This window comes from Rhinoderma darwinii, chromosome 9 (assembly GCF_050947455.1).
Source record: "Rhinoderma darwinii isolate aRhiDar2 chromosome 9, aRhiDar2.hap1, whole genome shotgun sequence".
Taxonomy (NCBI): domain Eukaryota; kingdom Metazoa; phylum Chordata; class Amphibia; order Anura; family Rhinodermatidae; genus Rhinoderma; species Rhinoderma darwinii.
In genome coordinates, this window is record NC_134695.1 from 43,505,817 (window position 1) to 43,527,601 (window position 21,785).

The 21,785-nt window shown below is 40.8% G+C and overlaps 1 protein-coding gene across 1 annotated transcript; it reads left to right on the top strand.

Moving 5' to 3' along the window:
• Positions 1–1,500: 1,500 nt before the first annotated feature.
• On the top strand, positions 1,501–16,982 carry LOC142660164 (5-hydroxytryptamine receptor 3A-like). The gene is made up of 9 exons (XM_075836747.1): positions 1,501–1,546; positions 4,022–4,167; positions 6,349–6,393; positions 7,663–7,772; positions 8,819–8,991; positions 12,540–12,700; positions 15,386–15,593; positions 16,432–16,638; positions 16,723–16,982. Exons 1-9 carry the CDS (start codon positions 1,501–1,503, stop codon positions 16,980–16,982), a joined length of 1,356 nt encoding a protein of 451 aa, XP_075692862.1.
• Positions 16,983–21,785: the final 4,803 nt, after the last annotated feature.

The following is a 21,785-nucleotide window of genomic DNA, read 5'->3' on the forward strand; positions in this document are numbered from 1 at the left end:
CATCTCTGAAAGCACAGCATGTCAAACGTTAAAGTGGAGGGACTACAGCCGCAAATGGACGATGCCAGGTTCTACCAGAGGCGTACATAGAAAAGAGGGCGTCCAATAGCAAAGATCAAAATGGGCAGCCTATCGTGGTACAAGGTTTTGTCATCCAGGATAGGACGGACGGGCATTTGTTTCACCCTCTATCCACAACCCTTTGGCCAATTCTCGACCCTCTTATTTGCCAACAATGCAGTTCCTCTATGGACGGGAGTCCTGAACAGGTTCTAGCCACTAGATGCAAAGGGGATGAGACCAACCATGAACCCCATAGTAGCCAACCAAAGGCACAAATGACAGTTACATGGTCTGTCTCTATGGTACAGTATGTCCCATCACTGTCAGATAAGAACAGAAACGATTTTGTCATGCAGATGACATAATCATATTTTGGCATAAAACTGAATCCATGTTCATGGGAGTGGTAAATCCATAATGGTGGGAATGGTAGAATTCTGCAGGCAATGTTTTTTTTTGGCACACATCAGGCTCTTTAATAGCCTTTGAAAACTATTATAGTTGTACAGTTTACCCCAAGTATTGTTGCTGACCATGTACATCCCTCTATGACCGCAGATTATCCATCTTCGAGTGGTTACTTCTTGCAGTATAACACATTATGTCTCAAACCAGACGGTACATCAAGCTGTTTAAATGAGCATAGCACAGACTTTAGTGTACTCTAAGGCACGTAATTATAGTGAATGTGGCACAGGGAATTATTATATCTAGTAATTATAAACTTTTGCACATTTTCACAGATTACTGCGGTAATCAAGGTCTGGGAATGGCCGAAACTTAGGCAGCTCTTTTGCACTAGCGTAGTATTTAATATTGCCCTCCATATGATTCCTTCTCTTCTTAGTACGACTATATTATTATATATTATGTAAATCATTACATATCGTGAATTGATATGTCCCTGCTTTAAAGGGTTATTCCCATCTTATTGCATTTCCCTAGGAGAAGCCAACGCTTTATGGCCAGTAGGGGTCCGACTTCTGGGACCCCACCTATCTTGAGAAAAAAGAGGCTGCAGCAATAATTTAGCAATGCGTTCCCTTCTAAGTTTTCCCTGCATTTCGGCACTCCCAGTCATCCGTCTATCCAGGGGACTGCATTCACTTGATCAGCGTTGTGGCCCTTTCATTCTCAAGATCGGTGGTTTTCCCAGAGGTCGGACCCCCACCGATTAGATAATGATAACATATCCTAGCGATATGCCATCAATTTATAAGATGGGAATACCCCTTTAACACGTGTTCATGTTCCATCTGTATACACGTTTTCTTCGATAAATGTGATTTACTCAAAGTAATTGCTATTTTAAACAAGTTTATCAACTTTTACAACATATGACTTCTTCAGAAAAGAAGACAAACTCCTCCCATAACTCCTCCTATAAATATAAGTATTCTTGGTGACAGCAGATCATGTATTTCTCCTTGTCTCACAATGTCTCCGCACACCTTGATCCTCCTTCTTACAAGCACCCTGTTTGGTAGGTTCTCTATGTTTAATATTTATATTATGAGTCACATTTTTGGTTTGTCTACTTTTATTGATATCCCTAATGTTGGAATGCGGTCAGTATCGTCCTGATAGTAGCTATTTATTCAGATTTCTAGTGTGAACAGTTGTTTCCTTTTCTCTACGAAAGTTTAACCCTTTCTGGATTAGTGACTATAAGTATTCAAGAAATGGGTTCTATGGGCTAATATGCAAATACCTTAAGAGCACATGTGGTGTTACTATGTGGTTATATAAAATCTTGAAAGACTTGGTCCTCTGGATCATGCCTGAAAATTGGTTATTTATTTGCAACTTGTTTGGACAGGCAGCTCTATGGACCCAAGGCGTATATAGACAGACACAGTGGGGAAATTTATGAATAAAGTCATAAAACGTCATTTAAAAGTCAATAAAACATTAGAAATAGTGCCGCATTTACATGCTGAAGTCACATGGCATGATAAATTTGGCACAAACTATTAGTGTATATTAGACACATTTCTCTTCCTTACGCCACCTCATGGCTGGCACACATATTTCTTAGCAAAAAATGGTAGACATCTTTAATGAATTTGCCACATTTAAACAAGCAAATAATTAGGGCTCTTTCAGACAAGCGTGTATCTCATCTGTGTGACAGCGGTTAAAACAACGGACGTCACATGGACTCATGTATTTCAATGGGGCCGTTCACACGACCGTTGTTTCAACGGAGCGTGTGAACGGTCCATGAAAAAATAGGACATGTCCTATTTTCCTGCGTGACTCTAGTCTATGGGGGATCCGTGACAACGAGTCCCGCACATGTGTACCTCGGACGTGAAAGACTTCAGTTTTTCACGTCCGAGGTTAGCTACGCTCGTCTGAATGTAGCTTTAATATATGACACAACAAATATTATATTATAGATGTATTTAAAGGGGTTATCCCACGACAACCTCTTTTTTATTTTAATAACCTATCAATCACACGTCTATGGTGCTATTTCCAACGCTCCCATTCATGCGCTCTACTGCTATTTTTATTTCTATGGGATTGACGGAAATAGCAGAGTACAGTGAACACTGGTTCTCGTGATCGCTAGGGGTCCCAGCGATCATACATTTATCACCCACCCATGTTTTTAATGGGTCACTTTAACGTCTTAACGACCAGGCCTGTTTTGGGCCCTAATGACCAATACCTTCTCTTTAATTTTTTCATCCTCACATTCCAAGAGTCATAACTTTTTTTTATTTTTCCATCAATGTAGCTGTATGAGGGCTGGTTTTTTGCAGGACAAGTTGTGTTTTTCAATGACACCATATTGGGGTACATAGAATGTACTCGGAAACTAGAAAAAAAATTATTTGTGGGATGGAATGGGAAAAAAACTGTGATTACTCCATTGTTTTTTGAGTTTCGTTTTTCAAGTGTTCACCATGCAGTAAAAACTACATGTTAACTTTATTCTGCAGGTCAATACGATTATGGCGATACCAAATTTATGAAGTTTTCTAGTTTTACTACTTTCACAAGGAAATAACTTGTTGGAATAGGCAGCTCTCTGGTCACAAGTCATATATAGATAGACATAGTGGGGAAATGTATAAATAGAGTCATAAAACATAATTTAAAAGTCAGTAAAATGTTACAAATTGTGCAGAATTTATCAGAAGGGGACACATGGCATGGTAAATTTGGCACTTGGGGCCTAGGAGCTTGAAGTTACGCATCTGAACACAAATGATCAACTCCAGACACAAATTTTCTAATGGATTAATGTCTGAACTATTATTAGGCTACTCCTGGGTAGTCTTGACCTGTCCTCGTTCCTTATAAAAGGTTTTCCTTCAGGATTACCTGATATTCTGCTGCATTAATCCCCCCTCTACCTTCAAAACGCTACAGAAAACCAACAACAGCTCCAACAGCATGATGCTAACATCATTATTTTTTTTGTGGCGTGGGGGTAGATTGTTTTTCGTGCGTTCTTTTTTGTTTATACCTCATATAGACTTTCTGGGCAGAAATCTCAGGACTGTCTCATTACCCCTTGATTTTAGTTTCTTACATGTCAAGATGTGGTACCAATTTCTTTATTAGATACTTTTCTCATAAAGCCGTGACTGGAGAATAACCCGGGCCATAGCCGTGTGATCAATCTCTTTCAGTAACAGAACGTGTAAATCCTTCAGAGTGTCATAGGTCTCTTGGTCAAGTGGTGTAAGAAGGTACATCTCTTCCCGTATCCATCCCCGTTACTTTTTAATAATCTTGCCATGGAGTTATGTGATGGGAAATGTGACTCATCAGCAGTTGGACCTTCTAAAAACAGAACAATTACTTGAAGCAACCTCCATTAGACTTATTATGTTCCATTGAGGATTTGTCACATGTCACATTAATGTCGGTGAATAATTACGCATTTCCTGTTTTTGTGTCATGTATTTAATTCTGCTTTCTCTATTTCTCTATCTTCTAGGTGTAAATTACTGCCAGCTTAACTGTAGTTTCGACAACCTGTTTAACAATTTGACGTTCCCAGACACACATATTCGGCCAGTGAAAAACTGGACAACTGTAACTGAAATAAATATTGGAATGATCCTGTACACTATCGTTAAACTGGTAACTCCATTCTGGCAACTTATTTCTTCTAAAATATATTTACAATTTGAAGGCTCCTACTATTTAGGTCTTGTGAACCTGTTACTATGACAGACCTCTTTAAAATCTAGTCTCGTGCTTCCCAACCAGTGCTCGGAAACCTAATCTTGCTCACAGGCCCACTGGATGTGGCTCACCAGAAGTTGTAGCTTCAGATACCATGGCGCACCAGTGGCACCGTTTTACTGAAATATGGCATCAGAGCTACATCATTGGAACTTGACATCAGACTAAAGTTGGCCATATACATAAGAAAGTTGTCCGAACCCATGATCGGGGTTTGGCAAATAATCTCATGTGTATGGGGGAATAAGGGATTGGGAATAATGGATTTCAACATGTCCATAGGGGCCTGGCAGTGGCTTATTCATCTTTCCACATTGAAAATAAACATGAGTCGGGAGAAATAGCTGTCATACGTGTATGACCATTTTAAGTCACATATCAGAAGCACTTTGCTATATCATATAACAGGCAATTGTTAACACAGTCATGCAGTGAGAGGAATGGAAATGCGGCTCTCACCCGTTTTGGCTCTTATTCTTTATTTAGTTGTGGCATCTAGCAAAAATAAAAGCATATAAGGGAGTACATAGCAGATTGCAGGTTACAGCCTGTTTCGCGCTTGGAATAGCGCTTCTTCTGACCTGAGACATCATTGTTGGCGGCGTTCTTTTAAACCCTCGTCAGCTGCAACTTCCTTACTAACGCGTGTAGCAACAGTGAACGGCCCCTAATACACACCCCTTTATGCTAAACGATCTCAAGAGAAGGAAAACCTCATTACATTATGACTGGGCGGATACTAAAGTCCCATTAATCGCAACATATAAGCCGCTGGGAAGAGATCGTCTCTTTTGCGGCTGCGTGGGGACTAGTCCAGGTAGAAAGGAACGTGGTTAACGGAATCTCTATAGAGAAGTTGGGAAAATACCTAGAAACAAACATGGGGCAGTAGGATCAGAACGGTATTGAGCTATTTAAAACAGCTTTAGATTAAATTACCCCTAATATTGGGTTTTATAAGCCGTTCATTGTCCCTTTACAGAACGCGGGGTTACACTATTGCACATATAAGTGAAATTAAAATGCAGAACATATTTCAATGTGCAGCTAATTAAAAACAAAACCATAAGAACATAAATTATTACAAAATACTGCCATATCATTTAGACCCGCAGGTCCCATTGCATTGGCACGTATGATCCATTACAAATATTTCCAACAGAGCTGAGCCACTTTATATGCGGCAGATTTGTTGCAGAAATATCTGTCCCTGTCCTGTTCATCTGAATACGGTTTGCAGAAATCCACGCACATGCTGCAGAGAGACCCTATAAAGATGTAGGGGATACATTTTCACTAAAAAGTTACCCTCCAATACCGAAACATTTAGCCTAGTTACCATGATGGTGGGATGTCGGGGGTTAGGGATATTGTTGGGAAAAATGTATACAAAGTGTGATTTTTTTACACCAATTCGATGTCAATGAAAATGTCAAAGTGTGCTGGACATAAGTGAATTTGACACAAGTACCGTATATTAATTTACAATAACACTATAGGACTTCAGTATGACTGGGATAGTTTAACACTTCTTTACACCGAAGGCAGCGCATAGTGCTTTACAGATGGGAAGTCTGGAGAATTTTAAATATAAACCAAGTGTAAAACTGGAAAAAAGGACATCTGTACATTATATGACACTTGCCTGTACCACTTCTGCTCCAAGATATTATCTGCACCATTTCAAAACAACCCCCATCATCTCATTGCATAGGTCCATTTGTTTTCTATTGACACATCCATATGGATGAAATCTGTAGATGGATCTCTATGTTCATATTCATTACCAATAGACAACACGTGGTTGAACAAATTAAAAATGTACTAACCAAAACAGACACTGTCACCAAGATCAGTTTAGGGTCCGAACTATAACATAAAGTACATTAGGACATTTCAGTGTATATTAAGCTGTATATATGCGCTCCATGTACTCTAGGAGAACAGTTTTATTGCCTGAACGTTACTTTGCATGGAATTAATCACCAGTATATTATTCAGTCACATTCAGTACTAGCTCACATATATCTATTTCAAGAAAGAAATCATTTCAATTCACATTATTTCTGTTTCTAGGACACAAGCTTGCAATCTTTAACTACGTTGGTTTGGTTCAGCATGGTAAGATATGCAGATTTATACCTATAAGATATGTACTTGATATATATGTCATTGAACTATGCATTGACCAATCTTCCAGACATTCACCAAATGCACAAACTTAAATACGTAATATAAATACTGCGGATTTTCTGCAACATATTTCATTGAGGAAAATCCACAGCGTAATACAGTAGCAGCAAAGTGGATTCGATTTGAGCCTATCTCATCCACACGCTGCGTAAAAAATAATGCAGAAAAAACGTTCTGTTTTAATTAATTCAATGGGGAGGTAAAAAACCCTGTAAAAAATAGCTGCAATTTTTGCGGCAGAAAAGCTGCGATTCAACCACAAAAATCGCAACTCAGAAAAAAACCCCATTATTCTGCGTCCAGCTCGGCCTCCAGGGATGACGTTTCATCCCATGTGACTGTTGCTGCCAATCACAAGCTGCAGCTGTCACATGGGATGAAATATCATCCCAGGAGGCCGGACTGCAGGACGTCAGTGGGATGTGTTACCATGACTATGGGTAAGTATAGTCTTTTTTTTTTTTACCAGCTATTTTCTGCAGTGGACATTCCACATGAAAAACTGAACCACAATGTGGTGTTGTGGTTTTCAGCCAGAATTCTCTCCAGTGTCCAGGGCGGATACGCTGTGTATTTTTATGCAGCGTATTCGCCTTGTGTGAACATACCCTTAGCGTGTGGATATATGAGGATTTGGTGCAAAATCTGTATGTTGGTTGGTTGCTAGAACCTAAAACATTACAAAATAATCTACATGTTCACACAGGGAGGATACACTGCGTAAAAGTACAAAATCCGCAGTATTTACGCTATTTGTGGATATACCCTAAAAGGTCTGACTGGGTGTACGCTGCCCAACAGTTTTCAGTGTTTTGGATCCATAGTCACTCAAATTCTCCTTCACCGCCCTTCATTCCACCAGATCTAGACATTTCCAGACAAACTTTACACAAAATTCAGTGAAGCAGGGTTAGTACATGCCGGTAGTATTACAGATTAATATTAGAGAGGTGCAACATGCAAAAATGACAAGAAAATATTTGGGTTAATTCTGTTGAGATTTCTCCTCTTCAAATCCCGATATAAGGAACCCTTATTAAAATAATACTGTATTGAAGTTTCCCTCTGTGTCCAAAATTGCAAAACCGCTCAATTCACTCCTGTCTTCTTAAAATGAAAGCTAATATTAATGAAAGTAAAAAATGGACGGTATAAACATGAAATACAGTATAATGTACTATAAGTTTTGTGCTGCAGACATGGAAAAATGAATTCCTACAATGGGACCCAAAACGATACTGTTCCATTGAGCAAATATTGCTGTCAGATGATAACATTTGGAAACCAGACATGTATATCTATGAGAGGTAGGTCTGAAGCATGCAATGTACGCATCACTTTTAAATAATGGCTCATAGCAAAAGGATGTCAATAAAACTATGTCTAGCATAGGTTAGCCATCCACTTTAGATAGCTGTAGGACGAACAATCTTTTGGCTGACAACTGTTCCTAACGACTCCCCCATACACATGCACGCTCGGCCCGGCCGAGCGGGCATGTGTTTTCAATATAGAGAAAAGAAAAAGAAGCTTCCAGACTCCTCTGGCAGGGGCTTATCTCCTTACGAACAAACAGCCCTATCCTTCTCTCCCACAACATATGCCATCGGGGGAGAGTTGAAATACTGCCATACACATTAGATAGTCCGCCGGTCCTGCTCACATCTAATGTGTATTAGATTTGGCCGACAACTGTTCCTAACGACTCCGCCATACATGTGCTTGCTCGGCTCAACCGAGCAGGCATGTGTTATCAGAACAAAGCAATAGAGCGCTGAGTGCTCAACCAGACCGCAAAAGGGGGCGGGTTTATGTACATTTGCATAAAAGGAGACATTTCTATGGCTTCGGTATTCCTGGAGGTGGGGCTTAAATGTTCCACAATTTGGGATTGAAATGTTGGAAGATGTGTATTGTGATAATGTTAATCTAACTGCCTCCATAAATGGAATGTAATGCAACAATTGCAAATGTGTTTAGACTAGTAATGCAAAGGCATTTGAACCTATAGACAGAGGGGGCCCAGCCATGGTTAGTTCTGTACGTTTTGCTACTGGGAGGCAGGAACTTATGCAGGACTCCAATCTCCAAAGGATCTGCGTTATTAGCAAACAAGGAGATGGGGAATACGCCCAAGTCAGAGTTATGGAAAGAGTGTAAAGGGGAAACAGACACCAGGCTCTTCTGTACTGGCAAGAAAAACCCATAACTCTTATGAGGGGCCCATTTTTACCTATGTTATGGGGCCCCCTCTTCTATGTACACCACTGTAGTAACGTATCCATGTAAAATGCATGTTTCAGGATGTTGTGAAGTAAATTGTGAAATCATATGTTTGTTCTGTATTATGCAGGATAGAAGGTGAAGATAAGTCTTCTGTCATGCCATTCTATATTCTTAACCACGATGGAGTTATTAAAAGCGCAGTGCCATTGCGGATTGTTAGTTCCTGTAAACTGGACATCTTAAAGTTTCCTTTTGACACCCAAAAGTGTAATCTGACATTTGGTCCATATATTCACTCAGGTATGTTTATTACTATCGACAGAACTAAAGATTGCATTATACAGGTGTAGACATACATACATACATACATACATACATCATTAGGTGATGTTTATGGGTTCAAAGCTTTAGGCAGTCATTGACTCCAAGGGATTTACATCCAAGTATTCAAAATAATCCTTATATTTATAATTATGTTAGTTTATCCAATTACTTTTGAGCCTATGAAAATGGATGAACTCTATAAAAAATGGCTGTAATTCCTAAATGGTTAATGCATTATTTTTGTATGATATAAAGCTAAAAGTCTACACATCAATCACATCTTCATTTCTTTGTTTCAAATCCATTGTGTTGGTTTACAGAGTTAAGCTTCCATTTGTAAAAACTGCCCAGGAATGTGCGACTGGTTGGTATGAGAAATAAAGGTCACTTCACCCCTTGATGAGTCCATTGGGCTTATCCAAACTGTCTAACTGAAAAACTCCGTACATAGCATTCAAAGATCGTTTAAAGTTATGTACACCTTTGAAATCATTTATATTTTTAAATAAAAGTGTCTATCAGTGTCTTTGGTGAAACTTTTAAAATACTTTTTATTAAAAATGATTTTTACTTTTTGGGATACAGCGACTTTGTATATTGTATACAGAGCAGCTGTATCTAGTTCTGAAACCTGTATCAGTCAGGTCTGTGGGACTGACGGGTTCAGTTTCAGCGGGTCCTGCGCAGGATTGAGCTGCTATCGATCACATTTAAGTTCATAACTTAGTTGTGATCGATTACAGGTAGATCCTGCATGTTAAAAACACGCAGGACCAGCTTTCAATGAACTCGTCAGTCCCACGGTCCTCGATACAGCTGCTCTGTGAGCAGAAAACAAAGCAGCTGTATCTCAAAAAGTTAAAATTATTTGTAATAAAAAGTATTTTGAAAGTTGCACCAAACACACTGATTTTTATAAAAAAAACAATAAAAAAAATAATTTCAAAGGTGTACATAGCCTTTAACCAACGAATAGGTAAACCACCAGGAGTCCGTGCAAAAAGCTGAGCTCTCTCCCTTTAACCTCCAGTCAGAATCCACAGAGTAAAAATGCAAGGTAAGCACGAGTACTTCAATGCTTAGCTTCTTTTTATATATATATATATATATATATATATATATATATATATATATATATATATATATAAAAGCTTGTTTTATATACATATAAAATAAGTGAAAGTATTATTAATAATATGCAATAGTACTCAAATTTATCAATACATATCACTTCTTGTTAGTTTGATAGACGTATTCATGGTGTTTTACCAATAGTCCATGTGGTGGTTTACCACTACTCCAATACTCCATATTGCCAGGGCCATCGTCAGCACCGGGCAAGTGCCGGGGCCCACTCCATTTGCGGGGGCCCACTCGGCCGCCAGGTGCCGGCGGGAGGGGGGCTGGGTGGCACTATCTACAGAGGTTACTAAATTTATGGGGGTACAAACTGGGGGCCTAACTTGTATATGGTGGTATAAACAGGGCATAACATCTATATGGGAGCACAAAGTGACACTTTTTGGCATTTTACTGCCACCGTGAGTTCCCCCAGAAAGGGGCCCACTAAGTCTGTGTCGCCCAAGGGCCCACATAAACCTGAAGCCGTCCCTGCATATTGCTCCTGGCAAAAATCATCAGGAGACGTCTAGTTACACAGAATGGGTATGTACACACCTGTGCGATATTTCGGAGGACGTATCTACCCTTCTCAAGCATGCGTACTGTATCCCAAGTGCAGGTTATCTATATCTCACCTGTATCGCAAGTGCAGATGTCCTGTATCTCACCTGCACTTGGGAAAGGTGGGGGTCCCCGAGACATCGCGCAGGTGTGCTAAAAATCGTTCCACGTATCTAGACGTCTTAATTCTGATTTTTGCCCTTTGCAATATGGACTATTGGTAAACCACCATGAATATGTCTATGAAACTAACAAGAAGTGTTATGTACTGAAAGACTTGAGTATTATTGTATATGTATCATAAAACTTTCACTTATTATATAAAAAGAAGTTAAGCATTGAAGTACTGGTGTCTGCCATGAACTAATACTGTGGATCCTAATAGAAAAACTAGTTTTGTTGCCGATAGCAACCAATCAGTAGCTTTCATTTCTCCAGAGAAGTGTAAACAATGAAAGCTCTAAAAATATGTTCACACGGGGCAGATTAGCTATGGATTATCCACCAAAATCTGCTGAGCAATAATATATATTTTTTTTTACAGCGCTGTTTTCTGCCCAAAAACCTACGCCACGATTTGGAGCGTCTTTTCATCCGGAAATTCACTGTGGGTTCTAGGACGAATATGCTGCGTACCTTTACGCAGCGTATCCGCCCTGTGTGAACATACTCTAATTGTTTGCTTAGTGCAGCAAACAAGTGATGTCTACTCTATATACAATGTATATTGGGATTGGGGCCCAAACAGCTATAAGTGAAAACATATGTAACCTACTTAAGTTACCAGAATTTGTGACCGGGTGGCATAGACTCAAAAATAAAAGTATATTATGATAATCTCTAGTGGTAGTGACAGTGGCAGGTTTAAAATATTTCTCTTAGAAACACAGACCCCTCTAAATGTTCCCATGTGCATAATATTGACTAACTACACATTATATCTATTTGTTTCTGTATGTAATTGTCCATTAAGTAGGTGATAGACTAACTCCAGATTAGCGAGGACACATATATGAAGATATAGCATTACATGTAATTTCCTTGTATTCATGCATTTAAAATAATGGCAAAAACTGTAACTAAACCAGCAGCAAAAACCGCACATGTGAAAACAACCTAACATACTGATTGATTGATTTTCATAAGGTGAAGAGCAGTTGCGGGGTTAATAAATTCCTCAAAGTTGCCCCTGGAACCTGTCAGTAATCTAAGGGTTCTCTTACAAGGCCCCAAATGAGCCGTGTAAACGAGGACCAGTAAACGAGACAGCTCATTGGTCGGCGCTTGTTTTCTCCTTTCTCAAGGAGCAATGCATGAGGATGAGCGATAGTTACTACGATCGCTCGTCTCTATACATTTCTATCATGTCGTCAGCACGTCTCCCTGTTTACACAGGGAGATGTGCTGCTGACAACAATAATATTTCTTGCAGCACAAATCATACGATCGGCTGATGAACGAGTGTTTGCTCATTCATCGGCTAATCGTTGCTGTGTTTACACAGAGCAATGATTTGGAATGAGCCTTCATACGAACGCTCGTTGCCCGATAATCGGCCCATGTAAAAGGGCCTTAAAGGGGTTGTCCACCTTCTGACAACTGATGACCTATCCACCGGATAGGTCATCAGTATATCATCGGTGCGGGTCCGACACCTGGACCCCACACCTATACGCCGCTCCGGTGGCCTGCGGTATACAACTTCATTGAATATTGAGTAACTTTCTTAATATTTTTGCTTTATTCATCTCATTCAGATTTTGATTACGGTAGATAATTCTTCTCTGTTCACAATTCATTGGTTTCATGTTTATTTTGACAATGCTATTTCTACTTTACAGTTAAAGACATAATCATGATTAATCAATCGAATTCCGCTGAGGTGTTAAGAAAATCACTTGCTATCTTTGTTAGCAAGGGAGATTGGAACCTGTTAGATATTACAGTGGCAAAAAATCCTGTGAAAGCGAACGAAATAGCGTACAGTTCAATTTACTACGAGGTAAGAGATATTACAACCAACGGCATCATTTTATATGCTTTGTGTAATTCTTGCATCATGATAAGTAGAGATGAGCGAACCGGGACAACCGAACCCGGTTTCGGTCCGAACATCGGGAAAAGTTCGGTTCGCAGCGAATCCGAACTTCACTGGGTTCGGCAGAACACGTTTTGACCGAACCCAGCTTATGAGTCACTGATTTTCCGGTACACGACGTCAGGAGAGAGTCACTGTTCAGGGTGCTGAAAGAGTTAAGCGATCGGCAGTAACTGTTTCAGCACCCTGGACAGTGACTTCCGATCACAATATACAACAACGTGTAAAAAAAAATAGAAGTTCCTACTTACCGATAACTCCCTGCTTCTTCCTCCAGTCCGACTTCCCGGGATGACGATTCAGTCCAAGTGACCGCTGCAGCCAATCACAGGCCAATCACAGGCTGCAGCCAATCACAGGCCAATCCCAGGCTGCAGCGGTCACATGGACTGCCGCGTCATCCAGGGAGGTCGGGCTGGATGCAGAAAGAGGGACAGGTCACCAAGGCAACGGTGACGCGTCCCTCTCTTGACATCCAGCCCGACCTCCCTGGATGATGCGGCAGTCCATGTGACCGCTGCAGCATGTGATTGGCCTGTGATTGGCTGCAGCGGTCACATTGGCTGAAACGTCATCCAGGGAGGTTGGGCTGGATGCCGAAAGAGGGACGCGTCACCAAGGCAACGGTGACGCGTCCCTCTCTTGACATCCAGCCCGACCTCCCTGGATGACGCGGCAGTCCATGTGACCGCTGCAGCATGTGATTGGCCTGTGATTGGCTGCAGTGGTCACATTGGCTGAAACTTCATCCAGGGAGGTCGGGCCGGATGTCGAGAGGGACGCGTCACCAAGGCAACGGCCGGACTGGAGGAAGAAGCAGGAAGTTATCAGTAAGTACGAACGTCTTTTCTTTTTTTTTTTTTACAGGTTGCTCTATATTGTGATCGGAATTCACTGTCCAGGGTGCTGAAAGAGTTACTGCTGATCAGTTAACTCTTTCAGCACCCTGGACAGTGACTATTTACTGACGTCGCCTAGCAACGCTTCCGTAATGCCGGGTGCACACATGTAGCCACCCGTCATTACGGGAGCTCCATACACGATTTTTATGGGCTTTCTTGAATTACAGGGCCGAACCGAACTTTTCATAAGTTCGCTCATCTCTAATGATAAGGTCCCATGCACACGATCGTATTTCTCATCCATCCGTAAATACTGTCCATAAATACAGATTCGTAGTAATTTATAGTAATCCGTAAATCATCTGCATATACAGAAGGGTGTCCGTAAATACGGTCCGTATTGCATCCGTATTTATATCCACTAAAAAACAGGGAGGAATCTAGGGTAATCCCCTGGAGTCGCATAGCAATGCTTTCGGAATTATGGACGGCTACGAATACACATCAGTGGCTGTCTGTAATTACGGAAGTGCCCATAGACTTCTATGGAGAGATATGATTTCTGAAATGGGGGGAGAAGGTAATTGCAGATGGAATAGAAATGATATCTCTGCATGATCCGGCATCCTGCTCGATAATTCATAATCTAATTTAATACAGAGAATATAAGCAAATGGTCCATCCATCACAATACCTAATGTATGCTTTACTGGCCTTCTTGCTCCTGCACAGATCTTCCCTTTGTATACAGTTACCTTAATTTGACCATTTGATCCCTGTGATTAGTCCGGGAATGTGAGAGTTATCTGACAAATCTTCTGCGAATTGTGATGGGAATGAGGGCTATCACCTGACTGCGTTTCAGTTCTGTAAATCACAATTGAGAGGGCATAGTGATAACCACCTCTAGACAGGGGAGACAGCTGCTATATGTATTTCCTGCCTGCCCTTCATTATTTAAAAGCCACATGACTTGTTATGACACATATTCTATATCTATAAACAACACAACTCAAGAACTTGTAATGGGAATGTACAATATAATACTATAATGGACCACATTTAGTGCAGTAATTAACCATTTTGTCCTGCAAAATACGTTGTGACTGGTCACTTTACTGTGTACAGGTGCCCATACATATTAGATGAAAGTCAGCCGAACCAGCCAACTATTTCATGTGTATAGGGGTCTCTCGACTGTCCCTCAACAACTGATGTTGTGTTAAAGAAGGATTAGGCATTTTAGATTTCAACATGCCTTATCCTTTGTTCCAGCCGTTGATTAGCTGTTGGCAGCGGCTTATTACTTTCTTATCATTGATATACACGCTCGGCCTAGCGCAGCGTGCATGTTAATGGTGGGGTCTGGAGAATTAGTCATCTGAATGAGCACGATGTACCTAGGGTTGGCTAGTGAAGCAAGTGGGAGGAGAGTAAGACCGTCACCCAGCAGTAGTACTTAGGGGTGAGGTAGACTACATATCCGTGTATGCTGATCACAATTGTACGTACTACTTTGTGGGAGGGGGCTACAAGCTGAATTGTTGCCACCTGGTGAAAGGGAACATGCCTTCGTCTCTTAATTAAGCAATTTCCTCCTGATATGCAGGATGTGTTTCCAGCAAACCTCTATGGTCATCTAGTAGGTAAATCAATATTAGCAAGAAATTAAATTTGTGTTATTGCAAGCAAATTTTAGAGATGTGTTTCATACAAATTTATATATATATATTTATTTATTTTTTAGATCACTTTAAAGCGAGTAGCTGTAGTTTACATCCTTACACTTATCGCCCCAGCATGCTTGATGATTTTTTTGGATATTGCCAGTATGTTCATACAGATGGAGTCTGGGGAAAGGCTTGCCTTCAAAATAACCATTGTGTTGGGCTTCTCTGTGCTCCTTTTAATTCTAAACTCCATGCTCCCAACCTCCAATGTGCCTCCAATTTTAGGTATGTTGTTCTTTTTTGTAAACTTAGCAGGGCCAGCTAGAAGTATAAGTGGGCCTTCGGGTGACAGAGTCCTAGTGGGTCCCTTGTCTATCTCACCCTCAGTTTGGAAAGCATAGGGCATGTTTACCCAGATAGGCATAGATCATCCAAGCCGAGTGCTCCAGCATCTGCTCAAGCTAGCCTAGTGCTGATACCAGCCCTAACACTTGGGGGGATTGCACAAAATTGGCATGAATTGGTCACTTGGATGATAATATTGCTGCTTTAACATGTCGGACTTACAAGAAAATGAACGGACTAAATGTCAACATTGCTAAATAGATAGTCACATAAACTGTCATATAATCTTTTACATATATTAGTCAGAGATGGAGAAGGCATGTCTATTGGTGAAATTCCTTGGGCAGTACATTTAGTCTTTAGTCATGGTACCTCCATGGTGATGATGAAAGCTTTGTGTCCTGGCAGAAGTTTAAAAGTGACACCAGGAGATGCAGAGAAGCTTCTGACTGGAGATGTGGCCATCATCATCACTGGACGTACCCTCCAAACATTCCTTGTCTGTAGAACTTCACCTCATCCCTAGTACTAGTGTCTTTAAGACTGAGGATTTCGGCACCATGAACCTCATAAAAAAATGGCCTTCTTGTCCATACCAACCTATCAGAGTTCAGTTTGCAATGACTACAGTAGATTGTGCCGGAAAATGTACAATGGATTGGTTGCTCTGGGCAAGAAGCCCTTAAATTCAAGAGAACATTTTGATACATACATACTAAAAGTAGAACATTTATCTGTACTTTCTATAAGCCAATTATATTTTTTCCTTTTTTTACAGGTATATTCTGCTGTGTGTGCATGGCTGTTATGGTGATCAGTATAATGGGATGCATTGCTATCTCCTACATGATAACGCTATCTGAAACTCAACCAACTGTCCCTTCTTGGATAAAATCCTGGATCTTGGGGTACCTGGCACGTGTTGTTTGCTTTAAAGGAAAATCATTTATGAAATATGGGATCAACATTTCAGAAGCAGAAACACGTAAGTATTTTTTTTTATTTTTTTTGGGGGGGGGGGGCATAATGCAATACACTCTGACGGAACTTAAATGTGCATATTTCTTAGATGATAATAAGAGGGTGCTAGGAGAAGAAACAAAAAGGAAGAAAAGCGTCAAGGAAGACTGTATAGAGGTAAAGTTGTTGAAGAAGCTCCTACTAGAGATCTTGAAGATCCACACGGAAATAATCAATTCTAGGGAAAAGGATGACATCAAGACAGAATGGCATGCTGCAGCCCTTGTAGTCGATCGACTTGTCCTTATAATATACCTCCTTATTGTAGTCATTTTATTTGCTGCTGTGCTCATTATCTGGTTAATATAATACCCATAGGTAGACTATGGCACCGAAAACAAGTTCTACTACCAATTATTATTACCTATGCAGATGAAACTGTAAAGTGAAGCACATTTGTATTATGTGCAATATACAACTGTCTAGAGCTCGCATGTTGGCCGCAGGAGGTAGCCCATTGACAGGCTCAGACTGGCCCACCAGAGGATCATCTGGTGGACACAGGCTCTAACACAATAATGAACCCCCCAAAGGTTCAACAGAAGGCAGCACCATTTGTAGTCAATAACTTGCCATTAGTTTCTTTCTCATAGGGTTTATTCACAAATAACTTACTACTGATGATATGTCCTGCGTGTACAATGATAACAACAAAGCCTATGATGCAATTAAAAGTGGAGGTGCAAATGTTCTGTAGGGTTGGAGGATGAGATCTCAGAATCTTTTTATCTGCCAAGGTAGATGAGACGCTGCCATGCTTCAGTTTTTGGTGCTTCAGTTATTGATGGTATATTAGGTAATTGCGCCAAAAGCAATTCAATATCATTTAGCAAAGGTATCTACAAACTAGAGGAATAAGATCAAGTTTGGCTTATACACAAAATCTTTTTACACTGTGTGCAGGCAGTGTCCAAACCCGCCTTGTGTGGTCCTCAGCAATCACGAAAATCTACTGTGCTGGTACCAGGAGCGGCAATCTCAGACCTTAGGTTCACTTTAAAGAGGCTCTGTCACCAGACTATCTACTACATAATGTGATCGGCACTGTAATGTAGATAACAATAGTGTTTTTTATTTTGAAAAACGATCAATTTTGAGCAAGTTATGAGCAATTTTACATTTATGTTAATTAGTTAACTGGGCGTATTTTTACTTTTTTACCAACTGGGTGTTGTAAAGAGAAGTGTATGACGCTGACCAATCACTTATAATGTGGTGACAGAGCCTCTTTAACTCCAGTCACTGAAGATGTTAACCCAGCAACGAAACAGTGCTGAATTTTGTACTGCAAAATGATAAAAAGTTTCTTATGAATGTTATTGTACTATTTTTATTGGGATGTATTTTTAATGTATGTTATTACATAATATGTTTGACACGCTACAAAGAAAGCAAAATTATTTTCTTCTAAATAAGCAATTTTATATATCTACTGAACAAATGGAATAGTGCTACAGAGAATAAATATGTAAAATAATGTTACTTGGAGAGGATAGGCCACTTTTTAGGGTAAAATGTCCTTTAAGACTACATTCAGATGAGCGTGTCCGATTTGCGCACCTAAAAAATGCAGTGTTTTGCCCACATTTGTCCATGTGCGTTGTGTATTGGCATCAGTGTGCTTTGCGTGTGGCATGCGTTTTTCACGACTGTGCAAGCACTTCATTTTTAAAAAAAATTAAATATTTCTCTGCTTTTCAATGTATTCCGTGTGCTGTCCGTGGTTTCACTCACCATAGACTTCATTCGGGGACTAGGTGCGTGAAAAAGCACCAATATAGGACATGCAGCAAGTTTCACAAAACAGAAACACGGCTCCCGTTCGCATTCTCTATGGGGTTGTATGTGCCGTATTCCATCTCTGTATGTGTCGTTAATCGACACATACAGAGATGAAAAAAAAATGTCAGCCCCTATAGAGAAGTAAAAGTTTGAACACAGTAAAAATTAGAACGTGACAACACTAATAAATAAAATTTTTGTTTAGATTTTATTAAAATCAATATTATAATAATAATAATAATAATAATAATAATAATAAAAAAATCATGACACCTTCCCTTTAAGCCCAATCAAAACTTGGTTTAAGATGTAAAGAAAATGAAAATTTTACATTCATAAAAGTTTTGTCCCAACAGGGACATACTTAGAACTATTTGGGCCTCTGGGCAAAAAGGGAAATGGTCCCCTTACCACTTATGATGCAGGGATTTTTTTTACTCTGTTTAAAATCTTTAATTAATTACTTTTCTCTTATGTGATGCGAAACAGGGAATGTGGAGCACTATAGAAGAGAAATAGTATTCCAACCCCTTTACAAAGTATACTTGATGCAGCGAAGGTCTATGGCCGCCTAATGCTCTGAGCCCTCAAGCAGTGCCCTATTTACCATGTGGTCAATCCCCTCCTACTTCCCAACCTCAAATATATTTATGATAAAATCTAGTATGTCCTGATGTTTTGCTTCAAAAAATCCATAATATTCAATATCATATTTATGGAGCTATGGAGGCCGGGAACAGAGCCATTCACCAATCAGAAGAAAGAACTGGACCTGCATCACACAGATTTCAAAATTGCATAGCTTCCTAAGACGCAATCTGCGCATGTCAAGAGCGCGATTAAATACACGCTCAACAGCTCAGCGTGTGCAGGAGCCAATGAACTCAAACAAATGGCTCACATACTAGCTTAAAGAGGCTCTGTCACCAGATTTTGCAACCCCTATCTGCTATTGCAGCAGATAGGCGCTGCAATGTAGATTACAGTAACGTTTTTATTTTTAAAAAACAAGCATTTTTGGCCAAGTTATGACCATTTTTGTAGTTATGCAAATGAGGCTTGCAAAAGTACAACTGGGTGTGTTTAAAAGTAAAAGTCCAAGTGGGCGTGTATTATGTGCGTACATCGGGGCGTTTTTAATACTTTCACTAGCTGGGCGCTCTGAAGAGAAGTTACATCCTCTTCTCTTCAGAACGCCCAGCTTCTGACAGTGCAGATCTGTGACGTCACTCACAGGTCCTGCATCGTGACGGCCACATCGGCACCAGAGGCTACAGTTGATTCTGCAGCAGCATCAGCGTTTGCAGGTAAGTCGATCTTACCTGCAAACGCTGATGCTGCTGCAGAATCAACTGTTCCAGAATCAATCAGCCGTTCCATTCACTATAGCGTACGCCGTCTGTGTGTAAACGGCGCATGCGCTGCTCCCACACAGACCAAAAGGAAGCCGCGGCCGGACAGTAAGATGACTACTTCCGGTCGCGGCTTCCGGCCAAATGTTCAGACGCGAGGAGTAGGATCGGAGGCGGCAGCGGCGGCAGGAGCAGGTAAGTTATGTTTGTGTATGTGATGTGTGTGTATGTTCGTGTTATACTGTCTGATTACCACTGTATCTAATCCTCCTACACTGTGCATTCGCTCAAAAAATTACGGCACACAGTGTAGGAGGTTTGAACATTCAACCCCCTCCTTTCTCCTGGCACTAGCCAGGATAAAGGATGGGGGGTTGTGTGAGCACACTAGAGCGAGTGTGTCTTCTCCAATTTTGCAGCATAAAGCAATGAGGTTGCTTTACCACATGCCAATGCTGCAATTTTGGGAATTGCTCCCTCTAGTGACCAGCACAGGGAAATGTTATAAATTAGAATCTAATTTATAATATTTCCTGACTTGTGAAAAAAATAAAAATATTAGAACAATGTGTAATCATTTACATACTAACTATTTAACTAAAAAAAAATAAAAAAAATTCTAGCAACACATACCCTTTAACACTTTAGTCTTCTTCTCTCTCCCGGATCCCGTGCTAGGGGAGTGTGAATAAGGGGAGATTCACACGAACGTTGCGTTTTTGCGCGCGCAAACAACGCAGCGTTTTGCGAGCGCAAAAACCATTTGACAGCTGCGTGTGTCATGCGTGTCTGATGCGCGGCTGCGTGATTTTCGCGCAGCCGGCATCATAGAGATGAGGCTTGTCAACGCCCGTCACTGTCCAAGGTGCTGAAAGAGCTAAATCTTTCAGCACCCTCGACAGTGAATGCCGAACACAACAGCGAAAAACCTGTAAAAAAAAAAGATAAAGTTCCTACTTACCGAGAACTTCCCGGCCGTTGCCTTGGTGACGCGTCCTTGGTGACGCGTCCTTGGTGACGCGCCTCTCTTGACATCGGGCCCCACCTCCCTGGATGACGCAGCAGTCCAAGTGACCGCTGCAGCCTGTGATTGGCTGCAGCCTGTGCTTGGCCTGTGATTGGCTGGAGCTGTCACTTGAACTGAAGTGTCATCCCGGGAGGTCGGACTGCAGGAAGGAGACAGGAGTAATCGGTAAGTTAGAACCTCGTTGTTTTTTTACAGGTTAATGTATTTTGGGATCGCAAGTCACTGTCCATGGTGCTGAAACAGTTTAACTCTTTCAGCACCATGGACAGTGACTATCTCCTGACGTCGCGTACCGATAATTTTTTTGCCGGGATCGGCCAAAACGAGTTTGGCCGAACCCGGTGAAGTTCGGTACGCTTGTCCCGCTTCGCTCATCGCAAAGACACTCCGTTTGGATGTTCGGAAACAGAAAAGCACGTGGTGCTTTTCGGTTTTCATTCATCCTTTTCACTGCTGTTGCGCGAATCACGCTCGTCCCACGGAAGTGCTTCCGTGTGGTGCGCGTGATTTTCACGCACCCATTGACTTCAATGGGTGCGTGATGCGCGAAATACGCAGAGTTTTTGAACCTGTCGCGCTTTTTGCGCAGCAGACAAACGCTGCGCAAAAAGCACGGACTGTCTGTACTGCCCCATAGACTTGTATTGTCCATGCGTGCCGCGTGAAAACCACGCGGCCCGCACGGACCGAATACACGCTCGTGTGAATCCCCCCTAACGCTAACTGTTACAGAGCTGCAATAGTGTATATATGTTTGTTTATATATATGTATATATACACACACACACACACACACACACACACACACACACACACACACACACACAGATAAATAACATAGATAAATATATAAAAGAAATGACAAAAGTTTTTTTCCCATTTTTAGTGATTTGTCTGCTCATAAAAAAAATTTAAACATGGAATTAATTAAACTAATCTAGAAAATGAAAG